Genomic DNA, 23,078 nt, shown 5'->3' with positions numbered 1-23,078 from the left:
GCCTGGAGAACTGAGTGGAGCATTTCAAATGATAGTTAGGACTTCCCCTTACCATACTTAATGGCTGAAGGGGGCCGAGAATGTCCATGTTTGCTGCCCTCTGGCATCAAAATGAGGTGCTTTTTAGTAGTGCTGCATTTAAAAGAGCATTAAAAATATGTTTTTAGAACTTCACTTTTTGCATTGAGGATGCACAGGTGGCTGAGACTAACTTCTTTGCAGATGACCATGGTTGAAAGTCAGCTACAGAGTTGCACAACCATGTAGCTGGGCTTCACATATAGAAGATGTTGTTATTTTTTGGTAACTCAGTCAGACTTGACCAACCTGGCACACAATCTGGTTGGCACATGAACTTCACATTTGCTCTTCTCCAGGGCATAGGGTGGCTGTTTAAAGAGGGTGGATATTCATGCTAATCTTTGTGTAGCATAACATGTTACTGCAACTTGCTTTTTTTTTTTTTATCTGAAAGTTCAAGTAGATATCAGAAGGGAACTGTTTGTGGGTGCTAAGAAGGTTAAAATTACCATTTTGAACAGAAATGATATTTGGAAAAATAACTTCCCTTTTAGGAGGTAAATCAGTCATTTATATGCTATTTGTTGAATGCCTAGGATATATGAATATCATGTCACATGCTGTGCTGGTACTTTCAAATATAATAGAAGCAAGTAGGAGAAAGAGTCCCTGTACTTAAGAAACTCGTTGGGAAGACATGGAATTAATTAAAGGCATAGAGGGTTAACCAGCAACATAAGGCCTAGATATGAGTCGGGGTGGTGCATGGGATGAGTGCTCTATGAGGTTGGAGAAGGATGAGATTGATTCTTCTTGCTAAGGTGACTAGGTAGGCCTTCAGTGAGGCCTTGAAGTTTGAGCAGGATTCCAGGAGGTAAGAGAACAGGAAGAAAAGCCAGGAAGGAAATGAGAACGGAAGGGATTTTTACTTGGGCGGAATATTTTTATTGATGGGTATAGGGAACTAAGACTGGAATAGAAAATTGGAGTTGGATTGTGGAGCTCTGGAATGATGGCTTAAGGAGTTGGACCACATCCTATAGATCAGAGAGGGCTGCTGAAATACTCTGATCAGAAGACAAAGGCAGCATGCTAGGGGATGTTAACTGAGGACTCTGCAAAGTGGGTGGATGGGTTGTTGAAATTCTCTGAAATACCCTTCATGCCTTGTTCTCTCCTGTTGACTTATATGTTCTAGAGGATGGAGTTGGTTGACTGTAGGGTTTCCTTTCACAAGCAGAATGGAACAGATATTGTAGGAGCCTAGCACATGGGTCTGTTACTAATATAGAGGACTGTTTAAATCTTGGAAAACTTTCCTTTTGCTTTTGCCCCCGTTGCAGATGGGGAGTGAGCAGGAATGAAGTTCAGAATCAAGGGCCCATCAGGGTCTGTATTGGTCCCTTGTCCCTCTCCTCCAGTCCATCCATGTTGGGATGCTCAGGGCATGGATGGTGTTTCATGATAGCATGTATCATTTAGATGGTATGTGACAAAACAAGGCAGGCATCAAAATTCATATCCCTGTGATCTCTCTTTAATAGTGTCCTTCTGCTTTGGGGGTTATTAAGCTAGCCTGAATTTGAGTAAACATTTTTGGATGGGGTGAGAGGGGGCCTGATAAAAGTGGTTGGTAAATAGACAGTTGGAAAGGAGAAGGGCCTGGGGGCTCAGGAGATGAGCCAGGGAACAAGGAAAGCAGAGACACTAGTGACCCAGAGTGTCCTAGAGGGGAACGAGCCTCTGTTAGATTTTCAAATATCAGACTTTCTTTTCAGCCTCCTTCAGGTGCTTCCTCTTCTAGTCAGAATTTTCTTTTGAGACAGGTGCTGGTCAAACAAGCTTTTGTTTGTGGCTGATCACTTGGCACACAGTGTGGCTCTTTGTCATCCTGGATGATGAGGCAGCTATTTTAATGGCAGGCAGGGCAGCTGTGTGTTCACTGCCAAGAAATAAGGGCTTCTAGGAGACTTGGTGGCTTTAGGAACAAACTTCCAGTGGCAGAAATTAGTTAGGAAGTAGAGTAGCACTGGGTTCCAAATGCTTCTATTATATGAATTTGGATATGTTGTGGGCAAAATGACATAAAAGAAATGGAATGAGAAATAGTGTGACTGACAAGGACCCCACTGGCAGGTGGACTAGTGTTGACTGGCTCCCACAGTGTGAATTTAGTTAGGTGTTTCCACTTTATTTTCCCCAAACTCTAAAGCAACAGTTTAATTGGGGTCTAAGATATCCTTTAGAAACCTCTTGACCACCTATTATTTAGGACACACAGCATTTTTTTTTCTTTGAAGATAAATTTGTTTTGGGTATGGCTGGGCGTGGTGGCTTATGCCTGTAATCCCAGCATTTTGGGAGGCCAAGATGGGTGGATCGCCTAAGGTCTGGAGTTTGAGACCAGCCTGACCAACATGGAGAAACCTTGTCTCTACCAAAAATATAAAAATTAGCCGGGTGTGGTGGCGCATGCTTGTAATCCCAGCTACTCAGGAGGCTGAGGCAGGAGAATCGCTTGAACCCCGGAGGGGGAGGTTGCAGTGAGCCGAGATTGTGCCATTGCACTCCAGCCCAGGTGACAAGAGCAAAACTCTGTTTCAAAAACAAAAAACAAAAAACAAACAACAAACAAACAAAAAAATTGTTTTGGGTAGCAGTGGCTTTAGGCTGTTTTTGGATCTTTGGCTATTGATATTGATTTGAAATTTTTTGTTATTATTTTCATGTTAAGCAAAACTAGAAAGTTTTACTGAATTCCCCTGCAGTACAATAAGTATTTTCTTTCACTGGGGGAAGCAAACTATTTACAGCCATAACAGGGTTTCCAGTGAATTGTATAAATAGTACTGACTTCTGTGTCAGCAAAAAATGAAACGAAAACTGATCATAGATGACATTACCTAAATGACAGTACCTACGTGTGTCCTTTCTTTCACATTTGCTGTAATCCTGTTAGGGCATTGTCCTATTATCCCAAGTACTGTCATCTTTAAATGCTGTCAAATTGTAACTGGATTGCCAAGGACAGAGGAGAGGAACCGGGGAGGACACAATAGCGATTCCCACTACACCAAAGAGATGGTCTTCTTCCCCCTCTCACAGTTTGAATTCTTGGAGAAATTGTTCAGTTAAAATCATGACTCAGGTATCTTTTACAGGCTTTGATGAAATAGTCAGATTCACTCCTCATGTTCCTAGAAGGAAAGGAAGAAACTCTTTGAATCGCCCGTAAGACAAACTCTTCCAGGATAATTTAAATGTTTCTACAAAATGAGAATACATTATAAGTGTTACTACGTTTTTTTAACCCAGGTCAAAAGTAATACCACAGAGATGGATCTATAAGCATTTAATATCTAATTGTTCATATATTGCTTCCCCAGGTTTGGATGGGGGCTCCATTCTAGAGTTGGGAAAACCAAGTCAGTAAACCTTTAGTGGCAGATGTTATCAGGGAGCTGGAGTTGGAATACTTGCATTTCGTGTTTGTGCCAGCTGTCCATGTTCCTCTTCATATATTTAGACCAAATTCTTATCCAGATTTCCCATTAAAGGTTCATAAATTTCCAGTTTTCACCTTTCTGCAGCTTCCTTAGATAGAATGGTTGATGGGAAAATTACTGCATTAAAATTAAGCCTCTTGCTTTTTACATGCTGCTGCTCATAAATAAGGGAGTGGGAAATGGTTACTTTGAACACCCTCATTAAAGGCTGGTTTGGTTGTCAGAGAATAGGGCTAGCTTAAGGGGGATCCGCTAAGCCTTCTTTTCCATGCTTTTTGTTTTGTTTTGTTCTGGATTTTATAAAGGCGTCATTTAGTTTTCCCTTAATCTGAATCTGTATTCATTTTTTAATATCTAATGTTGATTAGTATGTTCTATTATTTATAGCCCTCCAGAAGGATCCCAAGGGAAGATAATCTCGATTTGAGAAGACGATTTCCCAATTTCCATACAGATGACGAAAACGTTAACTGCCCACTACACCGCTCCCCCTGCTGAATTTTCTTCTTCCACTCTCGGTGTGTGGCATTGTGGGGTGCAGACACCCGAAAGCCTGACTGGAGATGTAACATGGGCTCCGCTGACATTAGCATGAAGAGCTTGGCTAATCGACTTGCAAAATATAGGTTAGGGAGTTTTATAGGATATCAAATTATCTTACTCTTTCATTGATTAAAGACAAAATATTACATTAAGTAGATCATTACGTGGGTAAAAGGTTAGAACTTCACACACTTAGGGGTGTCGCACTATCCTTCCCTCTCCTGCCTTGTGGCAAATCACAGGTTGGAGGCAGGGACACTCACTGTGCCTAGCACTCCTAAATGCCTGAATAGCAACATTAGACTTAAAGGAGGGGCATTTGCCTTCGCTTTGAATCTCCTGATTCTTTTTTATTCTGATAGAATAGTAATCTTAAAATTAAATATTAATTTGTTCTGATTCCATTTCTGTTAGCAGGGGAAAGGGTGAATACATGAAAGGGCGTGGGCTGAGCCGTGGCCAGGTTTGAGAGACAGAGTGATTCGTAGTAGTCTTCCCAGGGTGTTGAGTGGGAACGTCTCCCTGAGAAGGGACGTGGTCATTCTCAGACTGTGGGCTCAGACTCTGTCACACTGTAATACCTCTGTCAACCATCTAATGCTATCAGGGTCTTCTTGAGAGAAGTTTCAGGCCCAATCCTGGTGTTGAGTTAGCATGTTCACATGTCTGATAATAATCTGCCAGCTAATCCATCATGCTGCTCATTTCTGTGCATTATTTATCTCAAAGCCAGAAGATCTCATGTCCACCATAGGACTGTGGTCTGTGGACAGGGAAAATTTCAAGGCTTTTCTGGGCCTGATGTAGCCATTTTCTTTCAATATCTTAGATTGGTAGGTCTTTAGAAATTATCTCTCAGAATGTGTGTGTGTGTGCCTAAGTATAGTTTTCTTGAATTTCTCACTTCAGTACTTAACTACACATATGTGCAGAAAGTGAACTCTTAGAATTTGGCTATCCGTTCTTTCTCATTGTGTGAGAAGGAGGCAAAGTTGCCAAATTGGAGGTGGGGCAAGGTGGGCCAGTAAAGCTGTGATTGGTGTCTCATTTTGATGTGTAGGAGAGAGAACAAATCACAAGTCATTCTCTGGAAAGGAGCCATGGTCCACCCACAGAACAAGGACCCTGAAATCCCCAGTACCAGTCTCCCTAGGATGTCTTGCCTTTCAGCAGCTGTTCAGTCAAATCCATTTCAGAATGGAGAACAGCTTGTCACAGTTCTCTACTCTTGACCTGCTAATAGAACAAGGGGCTTGGAGACTTTGGGTAGATATGGAAATAGATCCCTAAACATACTAAAAAGATTTTTTCGTACGTGTGGTGGGGGAGAGGAGAACCAGAGCAGAAGGTTGGAGAAAGAAAGTTGGGGAAGGAAACTAAAATGTGCAATCTCATTCCTCAGCCTTCTTGTTGAAAATGAGAATCAGATGCAGCAATGTATATTTCCAAGAGCTATCTGGTGATGGGATCCATCTGGTGAAGGGCTACTTCTAGGGGACCTGGAATTGCTGTGTGACCTTTGGGAAACACTTGCCTTCTCTGGGTTGAGCTCAGCCCGTAGTTCACAAGGGGCATTGCTGATATTTATAGACTGTGTTTGACAGTCCCAAGTGAAAGGCAACTTCACTTCTCACCCCAGAATAGCAAGCGTTGTTTCTCATATCTAGGTTGCTGGGACAGCTTCCCAGGAACCTAATATTCAGCAGCTTTGTGACGTTGGATGGAGGGTTTTTCTTTTTAAATGAGTTGATTGGCTTTTGCCACTTTACACATTATTTTCCAGGTCTAGGCTTGTTTTTCCCTTATAGGTAGAATCTAAAAGAGTATGGGGTCTGCCCTGGCTCACACCATTCTGTTTTTGCAGTTAGCTTAAAGGCATGGAGGACGTTCCTGGGGCTGGCATCTGCTAGCCAAGAACCAAGATGACAGCAGCATGGCCGTAGAAGCATGGGCCCTGCTGGGGCTAGTAGCCTACTGTGGTGGCGGCGGCTGCTGCTGCTGCTGCTACTGCTGCTGTCCTTGGCATTCTTGCTGGAGTGGCTTTGCTCCACCCTGCCTGGTCACAGTGCCGTTCAGTCTGGGCTATGGCCTCTCACCCCACCTCATCCCATTGCATTTCGTAAGCCAGTAACTCCAAGACCAGACTTCCATTACCCTCTGGACGGCTGCATTTGTTTGCAGGAACCTCAAGCAAGAAGGGGCCTGTTTAGGGAATTGGGCATTGGCCTGGTGAGAAGGTCAGCTTGGGAAATTGTGGCTGCAAGGGATGCCTTTTTCTTGCAGGGCTATGCCTTGGTGGTGGTGGGACTACAGGTGCTCGCCACCTCACCCGGCTAGTTTTTTTGTATTTTTTAGTAGAGACGGGGTTTCACCAATATTTCCTATTTTGATTTAAATACTCTTCTTTTTTTTTTTTTTTTCAAAGTCCTAAGCAAGTGCCACAGAGGATTTCTTTTTGGCTTGAACTTGAAAAATTTGGAGCACACAAATTTACACACACACAGTCATGAACACACACCCCTTCTCCTGTCTCCCCAGACCCCCAGCACATATATTCCATAATGAGGTATTCCTAAGTGAGAATTCCTATAATTTGAGGTTTTACACTGGAATGGTGATAAGGGCAGGAAACCTCAGCCCATATGCATTTTTGCTTGAGTGGTTAACCTTTCCTCTCTTTCTCCTTCTTTTTTCGCCCCCCTCCAAAGTCCCCCTTCTCTTAAGAAAAAACATGTGAGCCATGTTGGAAGTACGGCCTTGACCTCAGCCTCACCAGGTGCGGCTGCTGACCGGTGCAAAAAAATAGGAAATATTATTTAAAAGGCAGGGAGGGGAGAGTTTCTGTTCCACAATCACTGCTGTTTCAGTGAGGAGCAACCCGGTTTATCTGTAAAACCTACTTCCCTTTCTGGTGAATGTGGCTGTTTTTGACAGCAGAGGACCCCAGTTGTTGGGGACTAAAGAGAGGGAAGATGAGAAAGAAGATGCTGGAAACAGAGGTTGGAGAAAGAGAGGCAAGGAAGTAGAAAGGAGGAAAAGGGGAAGAGAGGAGGCAGGGGGAGAGAGGGTTGGAATTCGAGCTATTTTCAGCTGAATGTGAGTGCAGATTTCATCAGGCTTCTGGGCTGCAGGGAAACTGATGTGTGCAGACCTTCTGTGTAACTTCCTGTGAAGCGGCCGTGGTGACTGCATTTTCTGACACTGTCAGAGTCTGGACAACCCTGCCAGCTCCTGGAAGGGCAACCCGACAACTGTCACAGACGAAGCATCAAAAGCATGAGCTGTCGATAGTGACCTGCATTTGCAGAAAATCTGAGGGCTTTCTAATTAACAGAGGAGCTCTAAATTAGAGTAAAGCTGTTCGACAAGACCCCTCATACGCGGTAAGTGTCACAATGCAGATAATCATTACATCTAACAAGCTTCTGATTTTTAACAGAAGCTATGAGACCAACTCATATTTATAATGGTTCAATTTCAAAGAGGGAGAAAAAAACAACCAAGAAAGAAAAAGAAGGAAAGAAAAAAGAGGAAAGGAAGAAAGAAAGAACAACCAGAAGAACAAAATAGGAAAGAAAAATAAAAAGAAATCCTCCTTCAAGTGCTTTGGGCGAGCGCTTAGACCCAGTCCCCAAATTCTTTCTTTGTTGCCTGCTGCAGCATCCAGATACATCTTCTGTTTTAGATTTTTCTTACTGTAATCCACGTCTGCTAATATGCCAGCTCATTCATTTGATGTTTCCTGGAGACGAGCATCCTCTCTTGAGTTATTTCTGACAATTGCAGCATTCCACAGGGTCTGAATTGTTGAACAGAGTGCCCTAACTTAAATGTTACAATCAAAACACATGACATAGCAGTTGATTTGGGTTCTTCCTTGGACAGAGAAACAGACCGGGGCTGAAGGGACTGCAGCTATACCTGGGGACTTGCCTGAGATCATTTGGGACTTGCCTGGTCTCAAGTCTCCTGACCTTGGCCAGGACTCTTTGCACTGGGCAGGGGAGTTTGAGTCCCAGTTTGAGGCATTGATTTAAACCACGTTTCAAAGGCCTGAGTGGAGCTGATTATTTGTGTGTCTTCTTTTCCTGGTGTTCCCCTTGTCAAGACCATTTCTCTACCATGGGTTATATATTAGAGGGGAAAGGGCTGTAAACCCTGATTGTTGGCTAGCATTGTTCAGGAAGTGTAGCATTAAGGAGCAGCACTTCTGTCGCCTGTGTTGATTCTCCTCCAACTACCCACACTATCCTTGCAATTATTCATGGGAAATAATATAAATCACACGGCCTGATTCTTCTCAAACATCTCGCACAGTAATCACAGGCGGAAGCGCAGGTTTTCTTGCAGTGCCTTTATCAGTAAATCAGATTTTGAGCATTTATCAGCAAAAGTTAGACTTAAGCATCATCATTTCTGTAATGTTTGAAAGAAAGATTTGTTTCAGTGGGGACTCTGCCAATCAATGATCTTTCAGCTCGACTCTGCTATCAATTATTGCTGCAATTATTTGTCTAGTTGGATATTTAAAATGTCATCAGAAAGAGATGATTACATATTCCAGAAAGCAAGGCACTGTATAATCACATGAACTGAATCCAGTTAAATGTAGTGTGGTACTAACCTGTCCTTCAAAATAGAATTCTTGAGCTACCACCGAAGCAGTCTTCTGCCCTGTTTTCAGGAAGCTGATCTTAACCTTGGGATGCAGTGTGCTTTCAGGGTCGGGCGATACTTAATTATGGAGAACTTTCCAAGTCTGAAAATGGAATTGCTCCTTCACATACACGAGAAGTGCATTTTGGTTATCTCATTCATCTGCAAGTCCATAAATAAGCAGTCCCTCTATTCTTCTTGCTTCCTGTGGATTTAAATGCCAAATCCTGATTTGTGGTAAAGTTGTCACATGCCCCTTTCCCACTCTCTATGCCTGGTGCCCAGGAACTAAGCAGTGGCAGTGGAAATTACAACTGTTTGGAAGCCAAGAAAAAAGCTCCATTTCTCACTTTTCTCCAGTTCCGGATATTCTCGGCTCTGCTCCATGTATCAGCCTCCTCCCCACACACCTCCTCCACTGCACACCCTCCTTCTGTCCGCTCCGTGAACAGGAAACAGAAATACAGCTCCAATTTTTTTTAATGGAGGAAGAGAAACCACAACCCGAACAAACAACCCAAAAACTAAACTCCAACAAAACTAAACTCTCAAGATAGAATCATGAGAGATGCAAAATATCCAAAATGTCCTAAGTGGATCAAACCACCCTCCCCGACCCCTGCCCCTTAACAGGTCTGCCTCTCTTCCTGGGAGTCAGAAGTGACCTTGATGAACTGGATGTTAGGTCCGAAAGTGACAACCAAGCCCTCCACTGGGAAGCATCAGTCCAACCGCCTTGTTTTGACACCAGGACTAGAACAAACCAGAGGTTCCAGAGAAGGTCTCTATACCTAGGTGGGTTTCCTGAGCTGGAGAATTTTCCGTGGGGCTGTCTGTGTTGAGGCTTTTCCCCATTCACTTTCCCAATTCACTTCCCAGAGAGCATGCTGAGCTCATTCCAGGACACTGTGATAGTCAAAAGGCTCTCCCACCATCACATAAAATGTACTGGGGTTCTGTTAGAAAATTAATCTCACCTGTGGAAAAAAAAATGCCTTTAAAACACTGGAGCCCTGAGTTGTGTGTGCTGGAGCATGTGGGAAAAAAGAAGGATGTAGGGGGTGGAGCATTAAAAAAAAAAAAAGACAAAAAAATTCACGAGCCATGGAAATGGAGAAGAAACACTGTTTCTGCTGCAGTTTTCTTAGCCAGGGGCCAACCGTGGACAGCACTGTCACCTTGACCCCTGTCCTGCTTCACCTGCCAGCTTGTGGCCTAGGTGGCTTCAGTTCTAGCCCTGGGTGACCCTCTGACTCTTGAGAACATGTGTATGTGCTTGTGGTGGGTGGCGTGTAGTGCGTTAAAGCCGCAAAGCAGAGGTGTGAAGGGCCTGGTGTAGCTCTTGGGAGACACAGAGAAGGCCCTGGGTTCTGAATGTTTTTACTTTTCCTAGGATCCCTGCTTCATTTTTGTTTTCAAGGTGTTACTTGTTTCTCTCTTCTTGCCTTCCAGCGTGTCCCAAGCAGAGGTGGGTGGCTAGGTTTGGGAATGGGGTGCTGGGAGGGGAGGGATATCCCATTCCAGGGCCCTTCCCAGTTTTTGGGCTGGGAAGCCTCAATCTCCTTGAGCACAGCAGGGCTTTGCCTTCTTCCCTGAGCTGTGGCCACCACTGGGCTGCACCAGGATCTAGTGCAACTTGGGTGACAAGGTGTGGGTGGCTGCAGGTGTTCTCCCTGCATCTGAGGCAGGGAGGCAGCTGGGGGCTTCCAGCCAGCCTGTAATGCCCCTCCCAGGGCAGTCTTCCTAGCCTTATTTTTAAGCCCTTTTAGTGGAGCAAAAACTATTTAGAACTATGGGTTCAAAAATAGGGATTATTCAAGTGGATGTACTTCACACTGTTCTTTCTCTTGGGACAGAGATGGGGGTGCAGGTAGGGGATGAGAATAGAGGAAAATGTGGAGGATTGCTACAGCAAATTGAGAGAGGAAGGAGAAAGGAACCCAGACTAGTAATTGAGACCAGTTCATCAGAAGACGTAAGGAAATTTGACATCCACTGTAGCTCTTCTAACTGTGTAATTACACAGCATTTGGAAAGTGAATGATTAACCCGATTGTCCATAACAACAATTGAGCAAATACACTATTACAGATTGCCAAAATAGTACAGTGAAGCGATGGACCAGCAGCCACTTTGAAGGGGCTATAATCCTCTCCTGGGTCAAGGCTGGCCCAGAGGCTCCTTGGTTAGTGAATCATTTACTAGGGAAGGTTTCCCCAGGTCACTGCTGGCTCCATGGCCTGGTCCTTCCAGCCAGGTCATTTAGAATGGCTCTCCCGGAAGAAAAGTTCACTGCACAGTGCTTGAATCCTAAGTATTTATTGAGGGGGTCTTCTTTGCCCAGCATGGTACTCAGAGGTAGACCACTGAGACTTGGTTCTTAGAAGCCTTGAACTTTTAGTTGACAAACCAGTGGTAGATGCTTGCTGATTACAGGGAGACCTGGATCCAGGAGAAATGGAGTGGAGAGCCAGGGTCAGAAGAGAGACGTAGCCTTTGCAGGCCTTTGTGTTATCTAGCCAGTGCTTTCATGTCCCCAGCCCCCTGGCCTCCAGCCCCTCCGCCCCCACCTTCCCCCCACTGTCCTTGGTGCAGAGCAGGGCAGTCATCTCAGTGGGGCCTCCTTCGGGGAAGTCCACAGCCTTGCTCCACACTGGAGGAGCCGCCAGAGTCAGCCAAGAGCCGCAGGCCATAAATGCAAAGTATGATTTAACAAAAGCAGCTTTTGAGTGAGAAAGCTGAGTGGAGTTGTCCCAACCTGTCAACTTCAGATTTCTTTCCTCCTCCCCATAAATCAAAAAACGGTTGGTGGAAGGGAGGGACAGAAGCGTTTCATTTTCAGATTTTGTAAGAAAATAAAATCAAATCAAAAGAACCTGTCCCACGCTGATACCTTACATGCCAGGTTTGAGCCTGAGGCAAATTTTTGTGGCCATGTAATAAGCCTCTTTAAAATGGTGACAGACCCTTGACTCTTTGCCTTGAATTACATTGATAAAAGACATTTTATTGCATTAGAGCCGGGGCAGGAATACAGGACGGTTCTTGCCTGGTCGGCCTCTTTGAAACTGTGTCAGCCTGCTGTCCACACTCTCCACCGCCTGACAGGGTTTGAGTGCGATGGCGGCTGAGATCTGTGGGCCGGTGACAGAGGGGGCTTTCTACCTAGCAGTCGAAGGTTGAGGCCCTGGAAGCAAAAGGATTTCAGCCTGAGGGGCTTGTTAAGGGAGAGTTATTCTTTTGTGTTCCTAGTAGACCTGAGAGATCTTGACATTGGTGGCCTCTGGTCAGCCTCATGGTTGGGACTGCATGGAAATGCTAGACCTGAGAGACCTCATTTTCCAAGCAGTCTTAGAGAGACTCAAAACAAAAGATGATCCCCGGGTCCCACGGTGGTGTGTGGCCCCTGTGCCCACAGAGGCCAGGTGTCCATAGGGCTGAGTCCCCAGGTGGACCTGCTAGGTGGGTAGAAAGGAGTTGAGGATGTTGTGCTGTTGGATGGAGGAGCTTGGAGGTGTCTGGGAACATTGGATGTTACTCATATGGAATCAGCAGAATTAGTAGTCCCAAGAACAGACAGCAGTGTCCCACCCCGTGGCTGGACTGAGGCTTCTCCAGTGATGGCAGGTTGTATCTGTGGGCATCTCCGATTTGCTCAGGGAGCCCTTTCCAGATTGGTCAGCGGTATAAATGAAGGATTAGGAAATTGGGTAAAAAGCCAGGGAGGAGGGGGAAAAAAAACCCGACAAAGCCAAGGCCTGTGTTTTGTTCTGTGGGACTCTGCCAGAAAGATGAGGACTGAGGCCGGAGCTGGGCTGCTGTGTGCCTGGGAGGTGGGAAGGTGCTGAGGCACTGCAGAGAAGCAGCTGCCGTGTGCCCCGGGCAGAGGCCTGTTTCTGAAAGAAGGACTTGCTGTCATGGGAGGAGGCCTGGCCTCGCAGCACCAGAGCTCTCCTTCATTCAGCCTCACCTCAGGCGAGAGGGCAGCCTAGTTTTGTTCCTGAAGAAATGTTAGAGCCTGACCTGCTAGACCATTTTTTTTTTTTTTTGGTAGAGCTTTGAAGCCTTAAATTAGTTCTCATAATTTCCGAGCAGCTCTGTGTTAACCATAGGACATAATACGTTTTAATTCTGGAGAATGGCCAGTTCTGGTTCTCAGAATCTCTCAGCCAAGACTGTCACAGAGTATTAGGCCTGTGAAGTGCCTTCCACACTTCCCCTGAAGTCCACACACCACTCACTCAATAGTGCCAGAAAGGCAAGTGAGGAGATTGCCTGAAAGGGGCCGTAAGACCAGTGTCCAGACGACACGTTTCTGCCGCGGCCCTGAGGTGGCGGTGGGAGGGGGTTCATCGGAAGGTGGGGCAGAGTTCTGAAGCCCAGCCCTGTCCTCCCTGCCCGCAGCAGGACACTTCTGAGATCTTCGAGTTCCTCACTGGGAGGTTAGGCTAATACCTTCCCTCATTCCACAGGACGACTGTGGGGGCAGGATGTGAAGAGAGAGTACTTTGGAAAGAATATAACGCTTTCCACCCAGCCTGGGCAACATGGTGAGATCCCATCTCTACAAAAAATACAAAAATTAGCCAGGTGTGGTGGTGGCGCGTGCCTGTAGTCCCAGCTACTTGAGAGCTGAGGCAGGAGGATTGCTTAAACCCGGGAGGCGGAGGTTGCAGTGAGCTAAGATTGCACCACTGTACTCCAGCCTGGGCAACAGAGTGAGACCAAGTCTCAATTTTTTAAAAAAGCTTTCCATAAAGGCTAGGACAGATGTGCTTCCTTAAGAAGGGCTGGACTTGGAGGCCTTGCCCTCCTCTGGGCTTATTGGCCTTGAGGGAGGCCTGAGAGAGCCTTCCTGGGGCTGCTCGTCCTTCTGGCCCCTTCTCTGTGCACAGACCAGTCTTGGATGATAAGTCAGGAAAGCCCTCCAGCTGGCCAGGCTGCAGTGTCGCTGGGGCTGCCCACACCAGCTGACCATGGCTCCCCACTCCCTTGTCACTCACAGCACCACTGCCCCTGTTTCCACAGTGCCCACAAACAAAACATCAGGAGTCTCTTGGAAACACCATTTTTGGTTATTTCTTTATTTATTATTTATTTTACTTTAAGTTCTGGGATACATGTGCAGAACCTGCAGGTTTGTTACATAGGTATACATGTGCCATGGTGGTTTGCTGCACCCTTAAACCCATCATCTACATTAGGTATTTCTCCTAATGCTGTCCCTTTCCTTGCCGTCCCCCCACCCCCCGCAACGTGTTTGGTTTTCTTTAGCTTATTCTAGTATTTTCTCAAGACCGAGTGAAATGATAATATAGAGGCATAAAGCACATTTGTTGTGAGTTGACGCAGATAAAAAGGCTCGGGGTGGCCTCTTCAGAGTAATTTGGGAGTCGTGTGTTCTGCTGGCTTTGATAGACAAGCCCTTCTCTGCCCTGGCAGGTGTTATCAGAATCAAACGTTTGCAAATGGTCATTCTCATCGCATCCATCTTCACAGCCCCATGCCTCTTCCTGAATGCTCAGTTGAAAATGCGTATTTCACCTTCCTCAGGTATCTAATACTTAATCTGGGAGAAACGCAAGTGTGGTTTGCAAGGCTTTCCAGGTGTCCGAATGATGATTTTCCGTCCTTTTCTTCACTTCTCGAGTGGGGTAGGGAGGCACTGGGGTGTTTGTGATACATTTGTGTGAAGCTGGACAATTCGGGTGACAGAAATATGTTCAGGGCAGCGTCTTTTATCGTCCCTTCTAACTACAAAGGCATCGATTGCAGTTGAGCCCCACTTTCAGAAGGCCGAATACACACAAAAATCTCATTAATGGAAACTGATAAATTAGAGAGTGATTTTTCACATTACAGAAAGATTGTTAACTTTTCAAAAGGTTTCACCACAGGGTTTCTTTAAATAGTGAGCTCCCCCACTGAATTTAAAGTGTTTGTTTACAGATCATTAACTACTTGACAGAAAGGATATTGGGGGTTGGGGGGAAGGAAGACACACTTAAAAGGTAAAATGTTAGAAGCCCTGCCAATTTTCAGTGAGCCTGGAAGGGTGACGAAACATCTCTGAAATTATGTTGGTTAGCAAATGTGATTTATTTTACAGAAATTCATTTTACACATGGCTTTCCAAGAACTCCATGCTGATGGGGTGTGGGGGGAGGGCAAGGACCACAGGGTGCTGGGCTTTGCTGTCCTGGTTTGTGGTCGCCGGGGAGAGGACTCCCTTTTCTTAGAGTCCTGTGTGTGCCTTCGTGAGCAGTGGGTGCCAGGCTCTGGCATGAGGCCGAGTTTTGCTACTGGCCTTCTGGCATGAGCCACTGAGACCTTTTCCCTTGACATTTAGCCTGGGTTTGGGGAAGTTTCTTCCTGGTTCTCTGACCTTCAGTCTCATTGGCTCAGGACACACCTAGGTTTCCTCCTTGAAGCTCAGACAGGTGAACTTTGCAAGACTGTGTCCCAGGAGGTTGAAATCCACCATCAGGCTCACTCTCTAAGCCTAAGGATTAGCCTGGGGACCGAGCCCAGCCCCAAACTCTCGCATAAGGCCCTCCTCATCCAGGTCAAGGTCGTGAGGGGAACAGGTGTATCCTGGCCAGCTTCTAGCACGGCCTATCGTAGGTCTCTTGGCTGGTCCGAAGGAGGCCTGGACTGGCATGGGAGGCAGAAGAGAGAAGCCACCCATCTAATCCAGTCTTCTCCTTTTAAAGATGGAAACACTTAGGGCCAGAAAGAAGAAAGGATTTATTCAAGGTCACGAAACAGCTGGTGAGTTGCAGAGTTGGGGCTGCAGAACTTAGGTTCCTGACTTCCCTCTAGCAGTCTCTCCAGAGGAACAAGTCCCTGCTTCCTCAAGGAAGAAAAGAAGCTGGGGAGTGGTGGCAGTGGGAATACATGGAGCAAGGGCATCTCTGAAAGTAGCTCCCAAGTAACCTGATAAATACCTTGGACGGAGGCAAGGCTACACCCCTCTCCCTGCCCCCACTACACACAGACATCCTCAACTGAGGATTCAGAGCAGGAGTAAGGGCACCTCTATCCTCACCATGGCTTTGAAAAGAAGAAAGAGGGCAAATTTGGAGGGATGGTCAAGTTGATGGTTGAAGAGACAAAATAGTGTAGGAAAATCTCAATGTTTCTTGCACAGTCATTTGTTGAAAATGTGTCAGCAAGTACAAGCCCATCTTAAACTGGCAATGAGACATCTGAAATAGATTATTTAAGCCAGGGAGGCAGTATTGCAAGGAAGAACATGGCTATCAACACTTGTTTGTCTGACTCAGAGGAATAAAACATAGTAAATTTTGCCTTAGCGGGCCACCCACACTCATTGGGGGAAGAAACAATTGAGGTGGGGGAAAAACAGAACAGATGAACCTTCATGGAGTTTCACAAGAGTCCACATGGCTGTGTCCCTTATTTTCAGAAAATGTGAAATTGGAAAATACGCACTTGTGAAAACGGAAGATGTCACAGAAATCTTCAGAGGATTTATTTAAATGGTCGTATCCTCTGCTGTCAACTGGATGAATCAATGTGCAATATTTTGATGTGAATGTAACCACCTATTGGGCCCCATTTACTCTGTGCCCACCTTGGGCTTTGGTTCTCTCTGAGCATCTTTACCTGCTTTTTCTTTTTATCTAGGAAATCCTTTCTCTTGGCTCTCCGGGTTTAACTCATAAGTTTTCCTCTTTCCCAAAGCCTCTCTCCCTCCCTTCCAAATGGAAGTAATTTATCTTCCTTTGAATTTCCATAGCAGCTCATCTGTACCTCTCTCATGACACACTTTCTGCATTGGGGTAGAGCAATTTCTGTGCAGGCTTTACCTTTTCTACTAAATGAAGCCTGCTGTGGGAGAAAGCTGTGTCTGTGTTTTCTTTGTACTGCCCACAGTGGCTAGCCCATTGCTTTGGGCATTGTAGGCACTCAGTAAATATTTGTTGAATGAATGCATGAGAGGTTGAATGAATGCATGAGAGAATGAATGAATGGAATTTATCCTGGGGGACACACATTTTGCATAGTGAGGTATGTGATTAAACAAACAAAAAAAATTGTCCTAAGACAATTTGTCTTTTATATGCAGCTGCCCTCTCAGTCTCCTAGATAAGTTCCACCATTCTAAGGCAAAAGCTTAAAGTATAATAAAAATTTATCTAATTCATGATCAAGTGAAAATACTTTGGGCCCAGAGCCAAAGAATATTATTGGAGTGAACTTTTTTTTTAACACCCTAAATTTAACCAGCTGGAATTCTTTTTTTAAGTACCATCCTATTCAACCTTTTGAAATGAAGGATTTGCCTTTTAGTGGGAAATCTGCATTTCAACACAAAGATGGAACACAATGTCTTTGGCTTAGTTACTCTTCAGAAAAGCAAGATTTTTTTTTTTTTTTTTTTTGGAATTATATGCTTTGCTTATGTTAAAGACACAACTTGCAGAAAAATTTTGTTTAGGCCTGACAGATTGGTGGCTGGCATTTTTATAGATAAAGGGTCACGCAAAATGTCATCTCTACTTCCTCCGTTTATCGAGAAAAAGCCTAGGATGAGAACTCTTAAAAGGTGAAGTTAGTAACCCGTTGTTTGAATAATCAAGGCTCTGAGAGGATAGCATTGATCAAAAAAGAGTTTTAAAATGAGTGATTGATGTTATTTAAAGTCACTGGTGAAGTATCAAGGAATCTAAGGACCATGAGCGAGTTTCTAGGAAGAAATTCTATATTGTAGTGTCTATAATTATTGCTTTCTTTTGTTTTTGCAGAATACACTTTTTAAAGAACATCAGGATTTGGTAAAACCTTAGCCAATAAAAAAGCAATGAAGGAAAAAAATGTTCATGTAAATGCTCATTTCTAGAACAAAAGAGAATGCGATTTTGACAATATCAGAAGGTTAATTAAGAAGTCTGTGAGTGATGATAAAGCTGGCACATTTTCATTACAGATTGACACAACTCAAGACACAGGCATAGCTAATGTTTGCTCTATAATACTCTGATAAGTCAGAGAATCTAAGCAAGAAGAACTGGTATCTATGGTAAACATAGGGTCAAGAGCTAGATGCGGCTGAATAGAAAGGACATTTACTTTGCAGTTAGATAAAGAAGCTTCTAGCTCAGACTAGCCGCACTGTTGTTATTTGTGTGACTTGAACCTAGTAATCGGATTCAGAACTGGAATAGTTCCTTCAGGGTACTTTACAAATGTTCAGGATGCATTTTAAGTGTAGTCTAGAAGGTCGCTACATGGAAGGGCTGAGGGACTTGAGGTTTATGGACCGGGAGAGGACTGTAGGGAGTCCTGTATTTTGGCCTGTCACCAATATAGAGATCCCTTCTCAACACAGTGTCATCCATTCTCTTTTTGAAGTCCCAGGGTGAAAGAAAGGGAGGTCACGGCGTCATGAGATAGCCCATGCCATGTGGGACAGCTCTACTGCTTTTGTGCCTGTCTTACTGGAAAAAAACAAACAAACAGGGAAATTATCTAAAAACATATGTTTAGGAAATATATACACATTCACACACGTACACAGACATGTAGGCACACACATATACACACATGCATGGACACGCTCACACACATGTGCATGCATGCACATGCACACGCTCACACCCGCACTTGCACACGCTCACACGTATATACACACATGCACACGCTCATACACATATGCACACATGCACTCATATACACACATATGCATACATGCACACACTCACACATGCACACATATGCTCACAAACATACTTGCACGTGCATGCACACACACATACAGACTTATGCATGCACATGCTCACACACACACACGCTTGCACACGCACACACACATACTTTTTAGTGAATGGCACACATCTATATACTCCTGTGGAGAGTCCTGTGGTTTTAGTACCTGTTGAAATTGGGCTCCCAAAGCAGTCATTAAATGTGTTGGAATGATGCTTTTTTGCTTAGCTGTTTTGGCACATTTGGAAATCTGCAGTATTACCTATTGATTAGTAGACAGTAATGTGTCTGTATTACACACCCAGTGATTAGTTTCAGAAACAAATAGCATGTTAATAGTCAAGGAATCTTTGAGACGTTCTTGAGGAAACCAAAAAACTTGATTTAATGACCTTAAATTCCAGGAGCATCCCACTGGGCTTAGAGCTCTGGGTCAAAAGTTGGTATCCAATATATGTAGAAATGTAAAGTGACCAAATGTATAACATTAAATCAAAGCCATTCCCAGTTAGTTGCATATTTTTTAATGAGACCTGAAAAATAAGAGTCATTATTTTTTAATTCAGCCATAAGGAAACTTTGCAGCCTAATAATGTGTAAGGCATTTCTGAGGCCCCAAGTGGAAATGCTGGGTCTAGAGAGATCTTTATGAAATAGAACAGGTTGAAACACCTTCCACCAGAAAAGTGTAAGACATTTGAAAAAACATTGAGTCAGAAAAGGGAAATGTGTCCCATCTGAAAGACCAGAAAGGGAAACAAGAGTCCAGTTCCTGCTCTGTCCATGCGGTCGCCACAGCTGCGTTCTCTGACATGTCGACTTTTATGGAAGCAGTGAGGACACAATCTGACACAAGCTGGTTTGGGTGTTGTCTCATGCTAAGAAGGCCCTGGAACTGATGGAGAGCCTGGACCTGTTCTCTGTCCTTATCAATGACAGACGGAGGGTGGAACCTGAATTTCCTAATGGAGGGACCCTTAGGGATTCCCTAAGCTTAATTTGATTTTGACTGTTCCAGTCCTAAAGGAGGTGGGGTCCTGGACAGGAGGGAGAACAGCCTCATGGCCCATGGGTCTCTGCGCAGGGAATCTCAAAGCTTCCAGCGTTCATACTTCCCTTCCCCTATGACAGCAGTGCTGATTCAACTTGAGTGTGTATCAGAATCACCTGGAGAATTTATTCAACATAGACTGCTGCTTCCCGCCCTCAGTTTCTGATTCAGTAAGTCTGAGGTGGTGCCCAAGAATTTGCATTTCCAACAAACTCCCAGGTGATGCTGATCGGGGGTGGGCTTGGGTCTGCGTTGTGAGAATCACTTGCCTAAGAGCACCAACAAAGAAATAAAGAGGACATAACTAGATCACCCACTTCCTGGCCAGCAACCAGAGCCCATCTCTGTCTGGGCAGAATGAAAGTGAAGGTGGGAAAAGAAGAGGCCCTCAACCAGGGGCAGCTCTTCCCCCATCCTGCCCCCTGGCCTGGGAAGGCAGAGCTGCTCCTTGAGTTTGACGCTCAGAAGCATTAATTGTGATACTTTACTTTGTCTAAGCCGTGATGAAATAATTGAAGGCATCATAGCAAGAAGTTAAGCCCTAGGGAGGCTATTAACAATTTAGCATTTCCAGTTCATGTGGGAATGTCGATTCTACTTACCAAAGAGAATATTATGGATGTGTTTAGTGGAAGAAGCAGCAGAATCAGCTGGGGTCCTCAATTGGCTTTGCTTTGACCCTCTTCCTGGAGGAAGATAAATGCAAGGGTTAGTCTCACAAAGACAGTGTGCTTTTTTCTAAAGTAAATAGCTTCTTAGGCTGATAGAAATGGTTTCAGCTGTCTAATTCTGCAGGGGAAGCAGAGGTAGAGGGTGAATACAGCAAAGGTGAGGCCAGGAGGCCCAGGCAGCAGAGCAGGCCTTGTTTTCCAACTGTGAGACCAAGTCAGTTCATTGGCACCTTTTGAAAGCCCCATGTAACACTGCTGGGCTGGACCCTCCCCAGGACTGTTAAGTACTGCCTAATGGATCAGCAGAAACAGGACCTTCTTATTGGGCAGTGAAGACCACGGCAGTAAGAGCAGAGGGGAAGAGACAGATTCCCAGGAAAGATCACTGGATCAGGAGTCAGGAGATGAATTCTAATCTTCACATTGTGGTTAACCATCAGTGTAGCCATGGGCAAGTTGCTTAATTTCTCATGGCCTCAGTTTCCCCATCTGTAAAATGAAGGGACCGACTTGATGATAGCTAAGGTTTTCTACAACTTAGAAAACAAAAACAAAAACAAATGATGCTGCCAGATACTCAGATGAGACCTCACTGTGCCACATGGCCTGACACTATAGAGATCTGGTCCTGCAGTCAGCTTGTTTAGGGCTAATGGGTTTGTAGACGAGTTTGCCAACCAGAGATTCATGCGAGGGGTTAAGCATGGATTAGGTCTGCAGTTCTCCCATTTCTTGCTGGAGGCCTGCTGAAGCACTTCAGGGTCTCTTCCCAGAGTAAGTGGCAGGGAATTTGAAATTAGATGCTCCCCATACAAGGATCCAAGTACCTGTTGCTTTTATGCTGGGATCACAGAGATACCCGGGTTGCGTGTGTTTCCTAAGAAAAGGATGTCTGTTTTGGCAGCAAACTTAGTGAACGGCTGAGGCAAAAACAAGTGCAAAAATGGATTCTCAGATTTCTCATTGAAAAATGCCATGACAAAATCTGTAGTAATTTTACACCACACTCTCAATTCAGTTGACATAAACAGTCAAATGTAGACATACTTGTTTGTTAAGTCCGGTCTTCCTGCTTGTGTTGGTTCACTTTGCGGTTGTTTATTTTGTTTTAGGGCAGAGAGGATGAAATGTCTCTGTAGACAGTCTCAGGCTAGGTGGTGCTTCCACCAGGGCCTCCCTCTGCAGGCCTGGTAACAGCAGACCTATGCTGTCTGTGTAAGAGCCTTCTCAGCAGCACACCATCGTTACCCACCAGGCTCCTCACGAAAGGAAATCTTGTCCCAACTGCCTTGGCTGTGCTTGGCAGTGTGCTCTATATAAGGAGAACAGGATGTATTTTACACTTGAGACCTGCTATCCTAGAGTACAACAACAACACTTCTAAGTGCTCTTAATATTAAGCTAATGGAAAACATACTGTTTATTCACCATCAAAGTCTGTTTTTCTTCTCTCCTGCCCTCCCCAATCATCACGAACTCCAAACCTCTAGAACACACAGAGCGTTTCCTGCACCATCTATCCTCCAGTCTGTCTCAAGATGGACAACTACATGGTTAGTTAGCTAGAGGAGGACTTGGAAAAGCTAGGCACTTACCACATAAACCATAAAATCCCCAGAATGCACAAACCAAATTTTCCTCTTCTCAAAAAAATCTCAGTGCTAGAAATGTTTTGTTGACTATCAGATTCATTTTATTAGTGTGAAAAGTCACTTGTCTTCACCAGAGTGCAACAAAGTGCAATAAAATGGTGAAGGTGGGCCAGGGTTTCTGGGTGCTGGTATTATTGGAATGCTGGTTCTTTCCTTGTCATGTAATGGCCAAAGTTATTTGGACCCCAGAAGTCTAATCTTTATCTTCCATTGCTTTGTATTGTGAGAAGCCACATCTGTACAGGGTTTCCCGTTGACAGGACTCTAGCATATGGCCCAGGTCAGTCCAGAAATGCCCAAGGTTCCCCTGTCACTGAAGGCTCTATCATAAATATAGCATGGGAAGAGGGGGGCAGAGGGACAGAGAAAGCAGAATGGGACTCTGTCCCATAAAAAACGGTTCACAAATCTACTCATTTCCTATCAGCATTTTGTTTTTTGCTTGGGTTTGTCTATAAAGTAAAGTTAATGTATGCATGTAAACCAGCCTTGCAGATAACGCCCACCCCCATGTTTCCAGGCTACCCACAATATTACCAGTTTTCCCCTTGCTGTTTACCCATCTCTTTCCACAAAACAATAATCAAACAACAAATAAACAAGCAAATGAACCAAAGACTACCTCTCCCCATTCCGAAAACAAACCCTTTCCCTTTTGTCAAAAAGACCGAAATTGAAAACAAAACAGAAACTGTGGGAAATAACTCTCCACTCTTCTTTTGTTTCAGGCCTTGGGCCTGTTAACTATCTGCAAGGCTGTTGTAATGATGTTAATCTGTTTTAATGGAATTGAAATGTGATATCCTGTGGTTTATGATGCACGTTGTTTGTAGCTGTAGTGCTTGATTTTGGGTTTCTTTCACAGATAAACTTCTGCACTGGAGGGGCCTCTCCTCCCCTCGTTCTGCACATGGAGCTCTAATCCCCACGCCCGGGATGAGTGCAGAATATGCCCCGCAGGGTATTTGTAAGTTGAGCCTTATTTCTTCTACAAATGTCCATGTGTATAGAGATGACAGTTTCTGGAAATTGCCCTTACTTTTTAAGTACTGAACGGAGTTACTTCCAAAATAGATTGTCATATGTATTATTCCATTACTCACTTGGCAGACGCTCCCCACTCCACTCAGCCCCAGAGGGACTTCTTGCCTCCCCTTTTTCTTTCCTCACTGGAGGCTGGGAGCTGAAAGTAGCTCATCCCTGTGGGTCTTCTCCCCAGGGTCTTGTCTGGCTCCATGGCTAGTGA

At 44.7% G+C, this 23,078-nt stretch overlaps 1 protein-coding gene and 1 long non-coding RNA gene across 19 annotated transcripts in view; one reads left to right on the top strand and one right to left on the bottom strand.

Moving 5' to 3' along the window:
• The window catches only part of LOC105465088 (BCL11 transcription factor A), a 102,332-nt gene that overhangs the window by 63,912 nt on the left and 15,342 nt on the right, over positions 1–23,078 (top strand). For 10 of the 17 annotated variants that reach the window (XM_011713314.2, XM_011713312.2, XM_011713319.2 and 7 more), the window contains one exon: positions 22,698–22,799. The exons of the other annotated variants lie outside the window; for them this stretch is intronic. In XM_011713314.2, the coding sequence (XP_011711616.1) occupies positions 22,698–22,799 (102 nt within the window). The remainder of the gene's footprint in view (positions 1–22,697; positions 22,800–23,078) is intronic. 17 annotated transcript variants of the gene reach the window in all.
• On the bottom strand, positions 15,311–21,367 carry LOC139357859 (uncharacterized). Of its 2 annotated transcripts, none has more exons than XR_011611764.1 (4): positions 21,228–21,367; positions 21,008–21,100; positions 20,112–20,195; positions 15,311–15,448 (listed from the first exon to the last, which is right to left on the bottom strand). It is a non-coding gene; the product is annotated as an uncharacterized lncRNA (long non-coding RNA). The 2 variants fall into 2 exon arrangements; XR_011611765.1 differs by lacking the exon at positions 15,311–15,448 and adding an exon at positions 18,873–18,991.

This window comes from Macaca nemestrina, chromosome 13 (genome assembly GCF_043159975.1).
Source record: "Macaca nemestrina isolate mMacNem1 chromosome 13, mMacNem.hap1, whole genome shotgun sequence".
NCBI lineage: Eukaryota > Metazoa > Chordata > Mammalia > Primates > Cercopithecidae > Macaca > Macaca nemestrina.
The sequence above is the reverse complement of the archived record's forward strand: the minus strand, read 5'-3'. Positions and strand labels throughout refer to the sequence as shown.